Source organism: Magnolia sinica, chromosome 9, assembly GCF_029962835.1.
Source record: "Magnolia sinica isolate HGM2019 chromosome 9, MsV1, whole genome shotgun sequence".
Taxonomy (NCBI): domain Eukaryota; kingdom Viridiplantae; phylum Streptophyta; class Magnoliopsida; order Magnoliales; family Magnoliaceae; genus Magnolia; species Magnolia sinica.
The window spans coordinates 47,563,247-47,584,780 of NC_080581.1; the positions used below are offsets into that span (position 1 = coordinate 47,563,247).

Consider the following 21,534-nt stretch of genomic DNA (forward strand, 5'->3'; position numbering starts at 1 on the left):
CATAATATCACCCAATCAGAGGCCCCACTTTGGCCCTTAGTTCACACAATTAGGGGGCCACACTTAAGGTTTACAGCTATGTTTGCCCCACACATTCACAAGATCAAAGACCCAGATTTGGTGTCACATGATCATAGGGTCTAGGGCCACATTTTTCCACAAACAAAATTTTAGGGCATGGTCCATTTCAGGATTGAGTCAATCATATTAATAGCCTAGAAAAATGAACAATAGGCCCATCTCGTACAAATCAGGACCATCCACAGCCATTGTAAAGGTAACAATCACTCTATCAAAAGTCATCGCAAATATATATTCCTGCAAATTAAATCCAACTTTACGAATTGTACAGATGATTTACATGTCTTCCTGCAGACGCTCATCTTCATCATTATCCACCTCATCATCATCTAAGCCTTATTCCAACTAAATGTGTTTAGCGACATGAATCCTTTTCCATCATTCCACTTTATCATGGGCCATAACTTTAGTTACACTTTAGTCAACCATTAGGTCTGCCTACAGATGCTAAGACACAAATTACTGAATGGTAAACAATCCTCCTACCAAAAAGATTTAACCTTGACTATTTTCCCAATGTAACAAAGTTGGTGAGGGTTCCATCCACTGTCCCACAGTGGGCATGCACAAATTTTAAGTGTGGCCCATAATGGAGCTAACAGCCTGAATCAAGGGCCAGGCCTTCATTCCTCCTTGGCAGTGCATTTTTATGTTTAGGTCCGTGTCTATTTCAGTCCAACTCTTAAGCAATTCGCAACAAACTTTGAAGGACGAGGCCGCTCCTCTGTCCTCTTTCTCCTCATACACCACAACCTTGAGTATGTGAGCCTCCCCTTCAAGAAATGAACCAACTTGAATTCCACATGTCCAATGATAGCTTTCTTCTCATGGTGGTCACTTTTCTGATGATGCTGATGACATCCATCTGCCTCTGGGCTATTACCACCTTCATCGCTATCTTCACCATTTTCTTCACGGATATTTGATGATGCTCCTGACCTCCTTCAGATTATGAATTTTTATTAGTTAGTTTGATGTCTTCAAAAAATCCACTTGATGAATACATAGAATTCATTCAGGACTAGTAAAGAAAAAGGCATGCAGCAAGAAAATAGATTTTTAGTACCAATAGTTGTGCAATAATCAAGAAAAGGAACAGCCCAAGTCGAGGCCTTACACCGCATGTGAATGTTTGGAAGCCGATCTGTGATATTTAGTACGCCTCTTGATCGGATTATAGTTAATTGATAGATGCCTAATAAAATGAAGCTGCATAAAACAACAAAATGAAAACCGGGAAGTGGTTCTTCACTGGGTAAACAGAATTTCTTGTAAAATCAAGAGAACACCTTTTAGTTAGGATTTAGGAATGTAGCTGGATTTCAGAACTATATGATTTAATGAAGTTAATGCTCCGTACAATCTCAAGTACATTATCTATCAATTATTTGGAAAATTAGTTTTTGAAAATGAAGTCAAAGCCATTTCAAGAACAATTTTTCTGTAACAGATGAAGATTTTGAAAGGAACAACATAAACATTTCAGTGAAGATGAACAGTACATAAGAGAAGCCATGCTGATGTATCCTATAATATAATGGACTGCCAACTGCAATGAAAAAACTGTGTGACAAGATAAAAATAAGTTGAGGACATAAGAAAACACTGATGTAGGAAAATCCTCTTCCCTACATCAGAGATTACTTTAAATGCAAGCAATAATTCCTCTGCATGCCTATCATCCTAAACAAGGAATGCTCTTTTAAGCAGTTGATTGCTAGGAACAAAGCATTAGAAGTTCATTGAGTAAATCATTGTTCATTGACCCTAGAGTAATTAACACATGCATTATAGATGATGGATTACACCAGAGGAAAAGAATCCACTACCATATTCTAATCCCATGAAATTATTAAAGGGCTACTATTACTCAAAAAGGATTTCATATGAAATTTCAATGTGAAAAGACAGCACAATGTGACTTGGTGCTGTCTTTTGACATGGAAAACTTTCGAGTGGTTCTAATTGTGATGGTGGACCATCTTGATGAGACTTTGATGAAAAGATTAATACATTTCTATCATTCACTTTCATGTGTCATATGTGCAACGGTAGTGATAGAATGTAGGGCCATACATGACAGCTCTGATGTGGGCAGTGGTTTAAATATGATGAGACTTTGATGAAAAGATTAATACATTTCTATCATTCACTTTCATGTGTCATATGTGCAGCGGTATTGATAGAATGTAGGGCCATACATGACAGCTCTGATGTGGGCAGTGTTTTAAATATGAACGATATCAGCCGATATATCCCACGATATATCTTGTATACCACCTGTGCGAGTGCCGATATATCCCACCTACTCGATCCAATGAGCATTTTCAATCCATATTTTTGTTGTAAATCGAGTTAAACCAGTGTCAAATAGCTACAAATCTATGATTCTTCATGTTTTTCATGAAAAATCATAGATTTGGAACTTCGATTTCGAGATTTGGAGGATATGGGTCAAGTTGTGGAAAATTGAGAAAAATCTAAATTTCTCAATTGCTCACAAATAATGATGTAGACCGGGTCGCGGAGAGTTTCATGGCCAAGATGGATCAAAAAAGGTCCGGTCGACGACATAAGTGATCCGGACCGTTGGACCTTAGATCGGGTGTATCTCACAATCGGGAATGAGTTATCGGGAGTAAAATATATGATTTTGGGGTTGAACGAGCTACTTTAGCCAATTAACCCCGCTACGCCGGATTTGCGAAATACCCCTAGATCAACAGTCGTTTCCTTATTTTAATTCCGTTTTTACTATAAATAGTAAGTTTTAGTTTGATTATAACTCTTCATTCGTTGGGCTTTAGGAGTTGCGCCCAACGCGAAAAGAGCTTAGAAAAATTAGGAGAACAGCTTGGTGAAGCCAAATAGGACACTTACTATTTTTGGCCGAAAACCTTACGTACCAATAGACATCACAACCATCTATAAATAGTAAGTTTACTATTTATAGTAAGTTGCGAATTCTAGGAGTTTTAGTTGTAGTTTGCTTCTGATTTCTCTTCCATTGCTTGGTATTCCTATTTAAAGGGTTGTGAACTTGTTATTTCACTGATTAATCAATTTCGAATTTTATTAGAATTTATTTTGTTGCTTTCTTTCCTCGTGGATTCGAGAAGTCTCTGTGAGGAGTCCAAAGAAGCTCCGTGGATTCGGAGTAGTTATCCTTGAGGAAGACGGTGATCGACCTCATCACGTTCATCCCTGCGTCAATTGGTATCAAAGCGAAGATTCCCCTCAGGCCGATGGCAAACAATGAAGGTATGAGCCAAAATCCCATGGACGGTGATCCAGGGATTTGTGATCTTACGGAAAGAATGGAAGCTTTCCACCATGAGAGTCAGTTGACCATGCAAGGGCTGCAGGCAACCCTCGACCGGCTTGCGGATGCGCTACTTCCGCCCCAAGCCCTAGGCGGTGCTCTGCCACCTATGGTTGCTCCACCACCCGTGGTTGCTATACGGCACAACTCTGATTTTTGTAGAGCACTACCAGTGGCAAACTGTAGTGCCATACCAGATGATTCAAGTCCTAACGACGAGGATCTTAATGAAGGTTTTGTCCGACAACCAATCCATGGAGGTGATCATCTAGATCGTGTTGAAAGAGACTGCCAAGGTAAGGCTGAACTTCCTAGTTTTAATGGTTTATTACGCATGGAAGATTTTCTTGATTGGCTAGCCGAAGTAGAGAGATATTTTGATTATATGGACGTGCCAGATCATAAAAAGGTAAAATTGGTAGCGTTTAAATTAAAATCTGGTGCTTTTGCATGGTGGGAGCAATTACAACTCTCACGAGCCCACCAGAATAAGGCGCCCATCTCATCATGGCCACAGATGAGACGTCTTCTTCGATCACGATTTCTCCTCAGTGATTATGAGCAGATATTATTCCAGCAATACCAGAATTGCCGACAAGGAAATCAAACTGTCACAGATTACACTGAAGAATTCCAGCGGTTGGCAACATGAAACAATCTGTCATAATCTGAATCACAGAAGGTGGCACGATTTATAAGTGGGTTGCGACTGACAATTCAGGACCGAATTTAGATGTACCCAGTCGAGACCGTGGATGAAGCGGTTCAATTGGTAGGTAGGGCAGAAACGCAACTTGCAAGGGTTCCCGCTCGGCCCTATCTTTCAACTCGACCCCCCATGACAGGTCGCGCGCAGGATCCAGTGCTGGCACGAGGAAAAGAACCAGTAGGAGAACGTACTCAACCTCCTACAACCGCAAGCCGTGATACGGGGAGCGGCTCATCTAGACCTCAACATGTAGCACCCACAACAGCGAGCCCGAATAGGATTCCAAATCTTTATGCTCGGCCAAGGTCAACCAATTGTTACTGCTGTGGCCAATCGGGCCACTTATCAAACAACTGTCCTCAACGTCCCGCGGAACACTTGACCATAAACGAAGGGGACACTGAATGTGAGGCCACAAAAGAAGACCCTGGCTTTGATGAAATGAACAAGCCATTGAGGAAATAGCAGATGGTGATAAATTGACGAACAAGGATCGTGGCGAGTCTCTAGTTGTGAGGCGATTACTGTATACCCCACAAAGGAATTACATCCACAGCGACACAATATATTCCGTACGCGGTGCACTATCAACGGAAAGATCTGTGATGTGATCATAAACAATAGTAGTAGCGAGAACATCATCTCAAGAGTGATGGTGGACAGGTTGCAGCTACAAATGACAAAACATCCTTCCCCGTACTCAATTGGCTGGATAAAAAAAGTGAACGAAATCAAGGTAACTGAACGATGCAATATCTCGTTTTCAATTAGCAAAAATTATAAGGATCAAATACTTTGTGACGTGGTCGACATGGAAGCATGCCATATGTTACTCGATTGACCCTGGCAGTCGGACCGTGATGCGACCCATCGAGGACGAGACAATGTCTACATATTCGTTAAGAATAGTAAAAAAATAATCCTTACCCCTATAGCACCAGAGAATCACCCTGAAGATTCTAAAGTGGAGGGGAGTTCCCTCTTGACCATTCGAATTTCATGAAGGAATCCAAGGAAACTGGCGAGGTATACGCCGTAGTAGTGTAGGGTGAGGAATCGGAACCCTCAAACATTCCTCCAAGTTTAAGACTATTGCTAAACGAATTCAAAGAAGTCTGGCCTGAAACTTTACCGGATGGATTGCCCCCCATGAAGGACATCCAATATCACATAGACCTCATCCCTAGGGCTAGCTTGCCCAACCGCCCTCATTATCGGATGAGTCTCAAGGAGTGTGAGATACTTCAGGGGCAAGTGGAGGAATTGATCCGTAAGGGTCTCTTGAAAGCGAGCATGAGCCCATGTGTTGTACCAGCATTATTAACGCTAAAAAAAAGATGGAAGCTGGTGCATGTGTGTCGACAGCCAGGCAATCAACAAAATTACCATCAAATATCAGTTCCTAATACCACGGTTGGATGACATTCTCAATATGTTAGAAGAGGCCAAGGTGTTCTCTAAACTAGACCTAAGAAGCGGGTACCATCAGATTTGTATCTGACCCGGTGATGAGTGGAAAACGACATTCAAGACTAAGGAAGGGTTGTATGAGTGACTAGTTATGCCTTTCAGCCTATTGAATGCACCAAGTACTTTTATGCGTTTGACGAATTAAGTTCTAAAATCGTTTACTGGCCGATTTGTGGCAGTATATTTTGATGACATACTGATATATAGCCAGGATGAGATGGAGCACAGGAAACATCTCAAGCAGGTGTTGCAGGTCTTACAGATTAACAAGTTGTACCTCAACTTGAAGAAGTGTAATTTTTTAACAGACAGCCTGTTGTTCTTAAGATTTGTTGTAACATCCACGGGCATCCGTGGATAATGAAAAGGTGCGAGCCATTAGGGAATGGCCGATCCCGACAAACATTCATGAGATGAGGAGTTTTCACAGGTTGTCGACCTTCTATTGTCGATTCATGCGAAATTTTAACACAATAGTCGTGCCTATTACATATTGTATGAAAAAAGGACCGTTTCAGTGGACCAATGAAGCTGACAAGAGCTTTCATGAGATCAAGCACCGTTTGTCCACAACACCGGTCTTAGTGCTTCCTAATTTCGACAAGCTGTTTGAAGTAGATTGTGACGCTTCATACATCGGAATTAGAGGAGTATTATTACAGGAAGGCAGGCCAGTAGCCTTATATAGCGAGAAGCTCAGCGAAGCCCGAAAGAAGTGGTCGACGTATGAGCTTGAGTTGAACACAGTTGTTCAGGCGCTGCGACATTGGCGGCATTACCTGATTCAAAAAGAATTTGTTCTGTACACTAACCACCAAGCATTAAAGTTTATTAATAGTCAGACTAACGTGGATCGTGTGCATGCTAGATGGGTTGCGTTTTTACAGGAATTCATGTTCATTCCGAAGCACAAATCAGGGCAGCAGAACAAGGTGGCTGATGCACTTAGTCGTCGTGCATCACTACTTGTTACGATAAGCAATGAGGTGGTCGGCTTCAACTGTCTCAAGGAGTTGTATGTCGTGGACGAGGACTTCAAAGATTCTTGAGTGAAGTGCTAAGAAGGTCACCCCAATGACCTTCATATACAAGACGGTTTCCCCTTCAAAGGGAATCGATTGTGCATCCCCCAAAGTTCTCTGAGAGAGCAGATTATTCAGGAGCTACATGGAGGTAGCCTCGGTGGACACCTTGGGCTAGACATGACGTGAGCTCGTGTAAGAATGGTATTACTGGCTGCAATTGGTACATGATGTGAGAAAAGCGGTACAACGTTGTCATGTTTGTCAGACCTCCATGGGGCAATCTTAGAATACGGGCCTCTACACCCCGTTACCTGTGCCTGACAGTCCTTAGGAGGATTTATCTATGGAATTCGTCTTGGTCTCCCACGAACATAACGCGGCATGGATTCAGTGTTCGTGGTGGTATATCGTTTCTCTAAGATGGTGCACTTTATCCCATGCAAGAAGACCCTCAATACAATACACGTGGCGAATCTATTCTTCAGGGAGGTTGTACGGCTACATGGGGTCCTCAAGACCACTACTGATCGTGACACGAAGTTTATTAGCCACTTTTGGCGGACTTTGTGGACTCGATTCGATACCCGACTTCAATTCAGCAGTGCCTATCACCCACGGACTGATGGGCAGACCGAGGTTGTGAAACGCACATTGGGAAACCTTCTTCACTGTATTTCAGTAGAAAAACCAAAGTAGTGGGATTTGGCCTTGTCTCAAGCAGAGTTTGCATTCAACAACATGATGAACCGCTCGACATGGAAATCGCTATTACAGATTATCTACAGACGAGTGCCTCGCCATACGCTTGACTTGGTCCCTCTGCCCAAGCTCCCAGGCATGAGCATTGCAACAGAACATATGGCAGACAGGATCATGGGCATTCATGCGAAAGTATAGACCAAGCTACATGCCTTGAATGAGAAGTACAAGGAACAAATGGACAAACATCGGTGACAAAAAGTGTTCGAGGTGGACGATCGCGTTATGATTCATTTGCGTAAAGAGAGATTTCCAACTGGGACATACAACAAGTTGAAAAATAAGAAGATTGGACCCGTCCCAATCATCCAAAAGATCAATGACAACGCTTATGTTGTTGATCTTCCAGATAACATGGTGATCTCACAGACTTTCACGTCGCGGACTTGACCGAGTATCATAAACCAGAACAGGATAAGAACTAGAGGACGAGTTCTTTTGAAGTAGAGGGTACTGATGTAGAGCGGGTCGCGGATAGTTTCATGGCCAAGATGGATCAGAAAAGGCCCGCTCGACAATAGAAGTGATCCGGACCGTCGGACCTTAGATCAGGCGTATCTCACAATCCGGAATGAATTATCAGGAGTAAAATATATGATTTTGGGGTAGAACGAGCTACTTTAGCCAACCAACCCCGCTACGCCAAATTTGCAAAATACCCCCGGATCAACGGTCGTTTCCTTATTTTAATTCCGTTTTTACTATAAATAGTAAGTTTTAGTTTGATTATAACTCTTCATCCGTTGGGCTTTAAGAGTTGCGCCCAACGCGAAAAGAGCTTAGAAAAATTAGGAGAACAGCTTGGTGAAGCTAAATAGGACATTATTTTTGGCCGAAAACCTTGCGTACTAGTAGACATCACGACTGTCTATAAATAGTAAGTTTACTATTTATAGTAAGTTGCGAATTCTAGGAGTTTTAGTTGTAGTTTGCTTCTGGTTTCTCTTTCATTGCTTGGTATTCCTATTTAAAGGGTTGTGAACTCGTTTATTTCATTGATTAATCAATTTCGAATTTTATTAGAATTTATTTCTATTTTCTTGCTTTCTTTCCTCATGGATTCGAGAAGTCTCTGTGAGGAGTCCAGAGAAGCTCCATGGATTTGGAGTAGTTATCATTGAGGAAGACGGTGATCGACCTCATCACGTTCATCCCTGCGTCAAATAAGTTGCAATCTTTGTATCCAAACACAAAATTAAACATGTATGTAACCTGAACTTGTGATCCTTCTTTTGCATTTGAATGTATTGCTTGCGTTTTCATGTCTTCTTACATTTATAAATTATATGAATTGACATTGAATATACTTGCACTAGTTTAGTTGGAAAGAGCATATATTAAGACCCCATATGAAGGAAACCGCTATTATGTGCACTTTTTTTTCTGTAATTTTTTGATTTCTAAGTGTGTATTTTTGTCTTTTTCAATAACCCCTAGAATTTCATTGAAAGATTCGACCAATTTCCCAATGTTCCCATGTTTCCCAACAACGATACATTACGCAATACAACCGATATATTATATGCGATCACCAATATGTATCAGTATCCCAATGGTGCGATACATTACGTGATAATGATATTTAATGAAATTGCAAAGATACCGCTATAGTAGAAGTATGGAATTGGTCAAAGTATCCTAGAGGAGGGTGAATATGACTTTTCAAAAATTTTAATCTTACTATCTTGTAATGTTAATTAATCCAATATTAATTCAGTATGATTATCAGAGAATCATTTACATTCATGTTCTAAAACATTTTAAGGATCCAAGTTTATCAGAGCATAAATACTACATATTTAAACATATCAACCTATCAATCCAAATATGCAAGAATCATCACAAACATAACAATATATAGTGGTTCGGCTATGTGCCTACTCCACTCCCGACTGACGCACTCCACCCTAGAGTGTGCCGGATTTCACTATCTGATGGTTTTAAATCAGGTTAACCACAAATCTTCATAACCTACATAAGGTATTGTCTACACAAGACATATATATCCTACACCAGGAATTACCTACCAAAGGCAATCATACATGCCTACACAAGGCAATCAATCATGCCTACACAAGGCACAATAGATCCTACACAAGGACTCCATACATATTCTTCCGTCGGAGGCCTGTAAAAAGGTCTTGGTAAGATTGTGAGATACAACCTGAAAACCAATCCTACACAAGGAAGGATCCTCGAATTCTATGGACTCTAAAGACTTACTTGTAAGTAGGTGAGCCTCGATTCTAGCACATGATGAAGATGATTTCCCTTGATGATGATGAATCTTCAGTTCCCTTGAACCGCAACAGCTGTAGATGCTCTAATCCAAGTTGTCGGGGTTGGGTCAAGGTATTTAGAGGAATCTACTCTAATGGATGTTGATCTTTTGATGACAGAGAGATTCCAGGGTATTAGGCATTCAAGAGGTTCCAGCACAATGATTTACCATTAAGTAAGTTGCTGGAAGATACTTGAATGGTGAAGTTCATTCTCCAATCCAATCTATTAAATATTCAATGATTGCATTTAATAAAGGGTTGAAGGATGAACTCCCATGAGAAAAAGGGTTTATAATGGTAGGTAAGCAATTACTCTCTTAGAGCTCTCTCTTTTTCTCAATGCAAACTCTGAAAACAACCTTCCAAATATAAAGGCAAAAATCCCAACGGAAATAAAACGGGCAGAATCTTTCTGCATTTGATGTCATCGTCGAAGGCTCACCTTCGATGTCATCGAGTGACAGTTCGATGGTACGGGATTTTTATTGAAAAATGTTCAAAGTTTGCTAGACACTTTTCTATCTTAATTCGATGTCATTGAAACTTGAATTTCGATGTCATTGAATCGAGTTCGATTCCTCGAATTTTTAAGTGATTTACCTCCAGAGCTTGCTGGACATTATCTTGACATTATTCAATGTTATCGAATTTGATTCGATGTCATCGAAATTTGAATTTCGATGTCATCGAATAAAGTTCATTTCCTCGAATTTTTAAGTAGTTTTCCTTCAAAGTTTGCTGGACATAAATTGCTCAATTCTCAATGTCATCAAGACACCTTCAATATTGAAGGTTGATGTTCGATGTCATCAAAAAGTTGTTCGAGCCATCGAAATTTCAAGTGAATTTCTGCTTGAGCTTGCTGGACATCTGAGAGTCATTCTTCGATGTCATCGAGTCACTTTCGATGTCATTGAAGGTTGATGTTCGATGTCATCGAACAGTTGTTCAAGTCATCGAATTTTCAATTGAATTTTTGCTTAAGCTTGCTAGACGTCCGAATGCACTTATTCGATGTCATCGAGTCACATTCGATGTCATCGAACATGAATGTTTGATGCCATTGAGTCATGTTCGATGACTCGAAATTTTGGTCCAAAATGTTATGTGGATACTGGACAGCTCAAGTCCCTTATTCGATGTCATCGAGTCATATTCGATGTCATCAAACAGTGTTCAATGACTCGAAGGAAGTAGAAAACTGATAGAATTTTTATATAATTTTCCAACTTAGTTTTCTATTACCTAATCTATAAAACATATTTTCATTGTTGTTTTTTGAATAGATTAGAGTGTTTTTTAATGGGGATTATATACCTGAGGTGTTTTAGTCATGGGATGTGAGGTTTAATTTACCTTTGAAGATCTTAATCCATCCACTGTGTTGAGACTACATCTTGTTGTTCTTTCATTGTGGGGCTCACTGAACTGACTGACTCAACCTTCACATTAATTGACAAATAAGGGCACTTTCATTTAAAACATTGGATGCGGGGGCCTAGTTCCCACATAAGATGGCATTGTGAACATGCCACCTACCAAAAATCAGGGTAGTACACATCAAGTGAGCCAAACATGTATGTTGAATTTGGACCATTGAACTTATAATAATAATAATAATAATAATAATAATAATAATAATAGTAATAGTAATTATTATTATTATTATTATTATTATTATTATTATTATTCTCTAATAGCCATTTTTCTCATACAAGATTGATCTAACAAATCAATGCACTAACACTATGTTTGGTCCATGGCATGTTTACAGTGTACCCAACCTCATGAATGGCCTGGATCTTTGTGCTCGTTGATCCAATGGTAATTTCTGCCCCTCAATCACAACCTATGTGTAAATCATGAATCAGAATATTCCTGGTTTTCCTATTGTCTATTTTCTCATGGCAAGTTCATTAGTAAACCCAAAAGGCATGTCCATTCCAGATTAAAGGTGAGCACCAATTATTTGCCATTGAGTGCCTTTTCTGTGCATTGGTCCATTGAGTGGTTCCTTGCTGCATTGCTTAGTGTCTAACCTTGTGTTCCTAAAACCAGACGAGTTGAAAAACTCCCTCTGTAGGCTTTATTGGTTGCTTTGGTACACCAATCAGAGATTTTTCTATTTAGTTGTGCCAGAGTGTGCTGGACGGTTGTCATTTGGTTCATCTAGAAGATTTATCAGTTTCCAATAGGAGAATTCATTAAAATTCAAACTACAGTTTAATAATACAAGCACTCCAAAGAGTCAGCTGCAGTTTAACAGTATAGGGTATCATGTGTGATTGGGAGCATTTGTCACAGTAGACAATAAAATTACCACCAACGCCACCATCTAAGCCAGTGTTTTAAGTATCAGTATTGATGCCTGTATTGCATCCTTGGGATATGGAAACATATTGGTATCGCATGCAAAAATCACATGTCTGGGAATGTGTCATTGTCTGAGAGAACATTGAGGAAATGATGGAAATTTTCAATGGAACTTCTGATTTACTGTCAAAGTATCCTGTATCAGTATCGGTTGGCATAACGGTGCCCTCCGAAACCGAAAAAAATATGCGGGCATAACGGCGATACGGGGGCGTAACGGCGCAAAAAAAAATTTTGCCAAAAAAATATGAAAAAATATCGATTAAATCCGGAATATTCTAAGCATTCCAAATATGCATTCATTTATAAATTGGAACATGTTTATGGTGGTGTAACGGTCCACTCTTTGGTGAGAAGTTGTATCGGACTGTCTGATGAATTTATGAACCAAATAACCTGAATTTGACTACAAAATTCATATATTTAATTTTCTAACTATCTACTATTAATGATAGATATATTAGAATGAATGTAATATGAAAATATCTTACATTGGGCGTTTGCAATTATTTTTGAGGAATTTCTCGAACATACCTGTGGACGTGACTGTGATTCTTGTCTATGACTTGTCATCCTCAAGTCAAGAATATTAAAAAATAAAAAATAAAAAATTAGTAGTGTCTGATATACTCCCCTGCAACTTGATTAAGGATTACTTGATTGGTTGTCAGGGGAGTTATTTTAAATATAAGTTCGGTAGTGTCAAGTGTGTGCTTGGCTTCTTGCAATAATACTGTTATGAGCTGTCTGTTGCAAATGCTTACCTTAATACAAATATATACTCATAATCACAAGTCACCACCAAAATGAAAATTTGTTTTTTTGTGGTTGCTCGACCTCCACATCATCGTCATCGTCATCATTAGGCTGAGGCTGTCCAATAGGTGTAGGTTCTGCATCTGCATATCCATAATATCCAGTGCCAGAAGGAAATCCTAGATCAACGAAACCAGAGGATGACTGATCCTGACTAGGCAACGACTCTGACCCCGAGTAAGGATATCCACCAGTGCCCGTCGAATAGCCATACTGGTGCCCATACTCAGGCTGCTGAGAATCTTGAGATTGAGAGTGCGTCTACTATGATGAGTAACTTGGATTTGGATCTGGATATCTATAATCATATGGATATTGATCGGGAGGACTACTCCCACATGAATGTGATAGAACAGGCTCAGTATAACCACCATAATCATAATCCAATTGACCATAAGAATATCCATCATAATAACCAGGATCATGAGCCTGCTGATGTTCCGGACCTCCCAGACCCGGTAGATGTACCCTCCTCCAGCTGGCTGTATCGTGACTCAGTACACTCATCAGCATCGCGATCTGTAGACGGCTGTATAGGGCGCTGAGCAACACCAGAAGTGCCGGCACCAGGGGCAGGGGGATCATCGTCACAATCATCCGACACGGTCACGCTACCACTGCTCATACTCTTTTGTTGATCTTGACCCGTACTTGGCATAAACGCTGCCCCTCTTACTGGGTCCAACACATCTGCACAACTCTCTTATTGCGCTCTGCGTATTTCTGGGTCATCAATTTCCAATTCTTCACCATCCTCTTCAATTTGCTTTTCCCTTGTTTTCAAACCAAGGTAGAAGTGGGTCATCCGCATCATAAATATTGTCCAAGTTTATTGGACAGTAGTCTCCATCATCGGTAGCTGTAATGCTCCTATGATGTCGTCGCATTCTTAGTTTTATATTGTAGTGCATGAAGACTATCTAATATTCTAATCTGCAATCTATTCCTATTCTTTGAATGAATAAGCGCAAAACAACTCCAATTCCTTTTGCAGCTAGAGGAAGATGTTGTCTGGCTCAAAACTTTTACTTCAATTTTTTGGAGAGCCTTCGTACTCTCTCCGAAATTAATCCACCATTCGGCCAGTTGTAACCTAGATACTGCATGCTGTGCAAGAGCATCTCCAAAGCTACCAAGGCGATTTCCAAATGTATCTAATTCATTTAACGCCTTTATTTGTAGATCTAAGTCAGGCTCTAATCTCTTTATCACATTTTTTAGCCCGACACGAACTTCATCATCCGCAACAAATGATTGGGCATATCTATACCTAGGATTTAGGTAGTAACTTACTGCATGAAGATCATGATGGAGTTGTCTTGTATATCTCCTGTCGATCATCCTCCGATAAGACTCCCAGCTTTTACAATCACGTTGAATTGTCAACTTTGCCTTATCCATGGCATCGTATAGGAAGCCCATGGTAGGTGCTTCGTCGGTTTCAACAAGACGGAGTACCCTCATTAGTGGCTCCATCACCTTTAGGATTGACTTGACCCTCTTCCAATATTTGTTGTCCCGTATGGTGTTCGCAACTTCAACCGGTGTCCCTGATGTCTTCTTCTCATGTTTTGTGTTGACCCATTCTCGGGAAGCGAACATCTTACTCAACTCTCCCCTATGCTGGAATAAACTCTCTAATGCTATAAAGTTTGTTGCGAATCTAGTCGCCGCAGGCCTCAACAACTCCTCGTACTTTCGTGAACTTTCTCATTATTGCAACTACTTGATTATGGTTGTAAATAAACGTCGTCACTTCTTTTGCCCTTTCGACCATTTCCTTAACATTTTTCTTCTTCCCAATATCTTCCAATATAAGATCAATACAATGGGCAGCACATGGTGACCAAAAAAGATGTTTTCTCTTATTCATCAACATATGTCCTATAAGCTTATATGTACTTCATTATCTGTTACAATCTGTACTACATTTTCCCCTCCAATCTCTTCGACAACTTTATCCATTAGTCCAGTAATATAATTAGAATCTTTTGTTACTTCTGAGGCATCAATTGACTTGTGGTATATAGTTCCTAAGCGGCAGTACACCATGAAGTTAATCATGCTGCGTCTGGTTGGGCCAGTCCAACCATCACACATGATCGTGCATCCTCTGGCTTGCCATACATGTTTAAAGGTAGCCGTGTATGCTTTCACATCCACATACTTTGCATCTGTCCATTTCCCCCTAATCTCCTTAGTCGTGGGAGCTTTTATTCCTTCACCTGCTTCTGCTGCTGCATGAATTACCACCTGCCAATATGGAGAATTGGCTGCGTTAGGAGGTATGTTGGCATATATAAATAACTTTACTGCTGCTCTACCTAATTTCTCAATGGAAGTTCTACTCCACATTTGTTTTATCTTCTTTTGTTCAGTTGATTCTTTCCTAAACAGAATTGGATCAATAGAGGGTCTCCTATGCTCATTTACTTCTTCATCCAAACGTATAGGGGCATCACGTGAAAATGTCTGTCGTTGGCCCCCAAACACAGATCGTAACCCACCAAACCTCCCCCCCCCCCCCAACCTGCAGAAGCAATTGCACTCCACTCCCACTACCCCTCTGTATCACACACTGACCTATGCATGCCAAACATGCGGCGACATTCTTCCTCTTCACGAGCTAGACACAAGCTCTCTCTCCTATCTATAGTTAATTTCCGATCTGAATCTTTGTCAGAATCAACAATATCTTCATCACGAACGCCCATATATTCAGGACCAAACACCTCCTGTCGAGCTGCATCCAAAACATCATCTTTCTTCTTTTGTACAGCAGCACGTTTACCCTTCGACTCATCCAGACTAGCTTGCATTAAAAGCATTATCTCTTTCGGTACTCTAGAACATGCCGCAACTTGACCCTTTCGATGTGCCAAATGTTGTTTGAGACGGGCAATTCCACCAATCACAATTCTATCACAATACTTGCACTTCATTTGGTGCCTAGTACCACCAGCCCTCTCACAATGTTGCCATCCAATATCCTCACTTACTTGATGGCTAGACCCAGACATTTCTTTAGGTTTAGGTAGATACTAGATAATTAGATATAGATTAGATATGATTATGAGTGTATGACCTATGTCAATAAAGATGATTTTATGTTCTAACTAAAGTACTAAACCCTAAGAAGCTCCAAAACCTGTCCAATATAAGCAAATAAAAACATAAAGTCACTAATTCGAAAATAGAAAAAAATATAAAATGACACCACAAATCTGTAAAATGCACATTAACAAGTTCTACAATGATTAACACATCATATTCTATGATTAAAACAGCAAACCATTCATTAAAAAATGATTTTTTGAATTTTTTTTAAAAAAAGGCCGAAATTAGTGCGTAAATAGAAAAAAATATAAAATATATATATATAATGACACCACAAATCTGTAAAATGCACATTAACATGCTCTACTATGATTAACACATCATATTCTATGATTAAAACAGCAAACCATTCATTAAAAAATGATTTTTCGAATTTTTAAAAAAAAGAGTTGAAATTAGTGCGTAAATAGAAAAAAATATAAAAATATATAAAATGACACCACAAATCTGTAAAATGCACATTAACATGTTCTACTATAATTAACATATCACATTCTATGATTAAAACAGCAAACCATTTATTAAAAAATGATTTTTCGAATTTAAAAAAAAAAGCCAAAATTAGTGCGTAAGTAGACAAAAATATAAAAAAATATAAAATGACACCACAAATCTGTAAAATGCACATTAACATGTTCTACTATAATTAACACATCATATTCTGTGATTAAAACAGCAAACCATTTATTTAAAAAAATGATTTTTCAAATTTTTTTTTTTAAAAGGGCCAAAATTAGTGCATAAATAGAAAAAAATATAAAAATATATAAAATGACACCACAAATCTGTAAAATGCACATTAACATGTTCCACTATAATTAACACATCATATTCTATGATTAAAACAGCAAACCATTCATTAGAGAATGATTTTTCGATTTTTTTTTTTTAAAAGGGCCAAATTTAGTGCGTAAATAGAAAAAAATTATAAAAATATATAAAATGACACCACAAATCTGTAAAATACACATTAACATGTTCTACTATAATTAATACATCATATTCTATGATTAAAACAGCAAACCATTCATTAAAAAATTATTTTTCGAATTTAAAAATAAAAAGGCCAAAATTAGTGCGTAAATAAAAAAAAATATAAAAAAAATATAAAATGACACTACAAATCTGTAAAATACACATTAACATGTTCTACTATGATTAACACATCATATTCTATGATTAAAACAGCAAAACATACAATAAAAAGTATAAATACCTATTTTTGACGAATTTCTGAAAAATGGACCATGGAGCTTCGATTCAAGAAAATTCGTCATATAATATGTTTTTATCTCAAATATCAAGCCAAGATTGGTCGAAAATAGTAGTAGAAGGATTGAGTGAGAGTTTGGAAGCAAATGGTTTCAAAAAAATGCAAAAACAAAGCTTAAAAAAGTAAAAAAATTATAACCGTTATTCGACCGTTACGGGCTAGCCGTTATAGGTCAGTAACGGCCGTTATGGTACCAAAATCGGGACATCGCCTGTTACGCCCCCGTATCGCGTAACGGGCCCTACTGTTACCGTTACGGCTGATACGTAACCGATATGAGACACCTTGTTTACTATGGACTTCTAAGTATCGGCATTGATGCCCATATTTCTTTCCTCGGATATGAAAACATATCGGTATGCATGGGAAATATCACATGTATTGGGGAATGTGTCACTATCTAAGGAAGCATTGGGGAAGCATTGTGAAAATGATGGAATTTTTTAATGAAACTTCAAGATATGTTAAAAGGCACATGATCACACACTTAAAAAATTTACAAAAATAACTATGCATAATTGGTTTTAAAGAAAAACTTTGACAGAGTGTGATGGATGATATGTAAGTGCAGGCACTTTGAAATTACTGGGAAATTAAGAAGAAGAAGATGTGACAGCTTTTTAGAGCTCTTTAAGAAGATCCACAGGTACATTTTTACATTCGTATTTTTTCTTCTCCATGCTAAGAACGCACGCACATTCCAAAAATAACCACGCATAATTGGTTTTAAAGAAAAACTTTGACACTTCAGTAGAGCATGATGGATGATACATATGTGCAGGCACTTCGAAATTACTAGGAAAATAAGAAAATGTGACAACTTTTCAGAGCTCTTTAAGAAGAAGAAGAAGAAGAAGAAGAAGAAGATCCACAGGTACATTTTGGCTTCTGTTTTTTCTTCTCCATCCTAAGAACACATGCACATTCCATGACACATGTGAGGAGATGGTTTTTATTTTCTAGTTTTTCCATTTTTTATTTTTAATTTTCCCCCGAGTTTCATTGTTATCACTTGATACATTCGAACTATTGCATGTATAGGTTGATATGAGATAATTTTATGAAGAGAATGTTGCCAATACATTGCGATATCGAAAAATATCATGATATACTACACGATACATGCGATATTTACTGTGATATGAGGGATATTTTCAATTCCCCTTGTGTTTCGTAACAGCCTAGCGTGATACCAGTAATATTGGCAGATAATATCGACATTAAAAAAAAACAAAACAAAACTGATCTAAGCCTTATACCAACTAATTAGGGTCAACTACATGAATCTTGTTCTGCCATTCCACTCTATCAAGGACCATATCCTTAGTTAAACCATAAGTCATCAAAGTCTTTTCTTACCACCTCCACCATCTCATCTTGTAAGTCAAAACTTTGTCATCCAACATACACCATGGGACCTCTTCCTGTAAATGCCTAGTTAACTTGTCTATAACCAATGCAAAAAAGATACGGCTCAATGTTAACCCTTGGTGTAAGCCTACAATAATTGGCAAGGTATTTTGTAACAGTAATGGTGGTCATAATGGCCACCACTGTTACCTTTATGATGCGGACCATAATGCCCATTATGGTCTCTTTTTTTATTAAAAAATAAACCCGAAAAACCTGTATCTTCCCCATAACAGACTGTTATGGGGCTGTTACGGCCTCTACGCTTATGATACAAGCTGTAATGGCCATTATGATCTCTTTTTTATTGAAAAAATAAACCCAAAAAACATGTATCTTCCCCATAACGGACTGTTATGGGGCTATTAACGCCTTTACGGAGTCCGTAACGACAGTTTCGGGTCTTCTTTTCTGTAAGGACTGTTATAACCCCATAACACGTAAACGTTGCCATCGTTACCTTCATGTAACGGCCGGTACAGCACAACATAATAATTGGAAACTTACTTGTCTCTCCACTAGTAGTCCTAATGCAGGACATGAAATTCAAATATGATGTGTGAGATTTCAGGCTTAAGATCACGTTAATTCAAAAACAATTACACAAATTCCATATCCCACATGAAAGTCCAAACACTCAATTAAGGGGAATCTATGCGGGTCCAGGCCTACACATGTTAGGGCTGGATCAAAAAAAATTATGAACCAAACGATACTCAAAGATAAGAAATAATCATCCACACATACACGGTAATCAGTCCCTAATCCAAGGGATTCACTAATTTCAACTCAAGGAACCCTGGGGTGAAAAAAAAAAAAAAGGGGGGGCAAATAAATTAAGGACAATGCAATATAGGGTTAGGGTTTATGAAAATAGGTATGAAAAGGGAAAAATAAGAGAGAACCTAAACCAGGAGACAATTCAAGCGAGCGGACAGCAGGCCAGGGCCTGGCGCACGTGCGCACTAGCTTGGCTGCACGTGCGAGCGGGTCCCACACCCGGAAACCAATTCCTTGGCCCTGGTCAGCCAGGGGTGGGCTCCAAACCCCCAAAGTTTCAGGGCGATCTGAGCTACAGACTGTGCGAGGTGCTCCGCCGAAGTTTCAGCCCTCCTACATGGCCAGATTCTGAAAACTAGCTATAGGGAGAAGATCTGCTGCAAAACTGATGGATTCGAGGCGAGGATGGCTATAGGAGGTGAGATATATGAATGGAAGAGGGTAGGGGTGGATGGGGATAGATGTGGGTTCGCACTACGGTAGTTAGCCCTTCAAAAAAGGAGGGCTTCGCACCCACTTGAATTTTTCCACAACTCAGAAACTCAGAGAGTAGGAAAAAACTTGCAGGAATTTTTATTCAACTTTAATGAATCAAAATAAATACAAGGGATGCCTATTTATAGGAAAACCCTATACCCCAAAACTCGCGCTATGTGCACAACCTATTACTTGGCGATTAAGTAAACCAAAATAAAAACTAATCAAAGAAATATAAAGCATTCATGATATTCTAAATAACATAAATAATCAAAAACTAAAATATGAAATCAATCCGACTAGTGGGCCACGATCATGAGATCCCATGATGGGCTTTACTTGGCTATCGGGCCCACTCTCCTGAACCAAAACTCCGTCTTCTAACTAGGAGGCCCTCCTTGGACGTCGTCATCGAGCCAGATCGACGGTGGGGCCCTCCCTCTCCTTGCGAGCATGCATGGGGGGTGGCGTGCGTGCACGTGATGTCCCCATCAAGTCCTCACATTTGTTACCACTTCATTATACAAATCCTCAATCATGTTAATATATCCTCTTGAGAATCCTTTCTTTCCTAAAACCCACCAATTCAATAAAGACCATGTGCAGATTATTACTTTGCTCCCTATATTTCTCCATCAGTAAGATCTTGATAAAATGTTGGCATAAGAAAAAAATTTATTTTTTTATGCCATTTGTTAAGTCATGGATTATTTGAAAATTGGTTTAGCCACATTAAATTTGGGCTATCAAGTCTACGAGATCATACTCCTTTGGTTACACATCAAGCAATTCAATCATTAGTCAACATCTTTTCTTTTTTCTTAAGAAATTTGTCAAAAATTGGTTTGAGATAATGGATGGACAATAAGAATACTAATGTGCATCATGTCTTTCCTCATAAAAAAAGTGAAAGGATTGGTATTGAAAGGATCATTTTCCTTTGGTCACACATCATGTAATTGCAACATTACCTAGCACTTGCCTATTTTCTTAAGAAATTTGTGAGACAATGGTTTGAGATAGCGAAGGGACAATGAGAATACTAATGTGCATCCTACATGGGTTGTCAATTTTTCTCATTTTTTTTTAAAAAAAAAAAAAAAAGAAAAAGTGAAAGGATTCATACATCCACTTTCACTCAAAGAAAGGGATATGCACTGGGATATCTCTGGTATTTCACAAAGAATAGTAGTAAAAACCCATAGGGCCTTGTTTGGTTCCCACTTTTTAATTTCCCGAGTTCTTTTTTTTCCTAATCTTGTGGAAACTTAGACCTTGATTACTATTTCCTAGAAGCAACTGAAATCTGTTTTGTTCACATTGTGTTGTTCCTGTGTAGAGTATGTAATATGAACATTGTATGTTTCCTGGGAAAAAGTAGTGGCCCTACCATTAATTGCCTATGATACTCAATAATATTCACTTTAATTGGACAACTCTTTTCATTTTCCAATGGCCAGAAAAATTGATATTCAAGATAGATCATGCTGGAAAGGATAGTCATAGTGATGCAGGACATGAAATTAAACATGACATGTAAGATTTCAAGCTTTAGTTCATACTAATTTTAAACAATCACAAAATTCCACTTGCCCACATATGATCAAGTACTCAATAAGGGGAATCTACAAGGGTCCAAG

At 38.8% G+C, this 21,534-nt stretch overlaps 1 protein-coding gene across 1 annotated transcript in view; it reads right to left on the reverse strand.

Moving 5' to 3' along the window:
* Positions 1–288: 288 nt before the first annotated feature.
* LOC131255411 (uncharacterized) overlaps positions 289–21,534 on the reverse strand; it is a 53,381-nt gene continuing 32,135 nt past the window's right edge. The window contains exons 4-5 of the mRNA XM_058256122.1: positions 1,199–1,290; positions 289–1,023 (exon numbers count right to left, since the gene is read on the reverse strand). Of these exons, the coding sequence (XP_058112105.1) occupies positions 747–1,023; positions 1,199–1,290 (369 nt within the window). The 3' untranslated portion in view covers positions 289–746. The remainder of the gene's footprint in view (positions 1,024–1,198; positions 1,291–21,534) is intronic.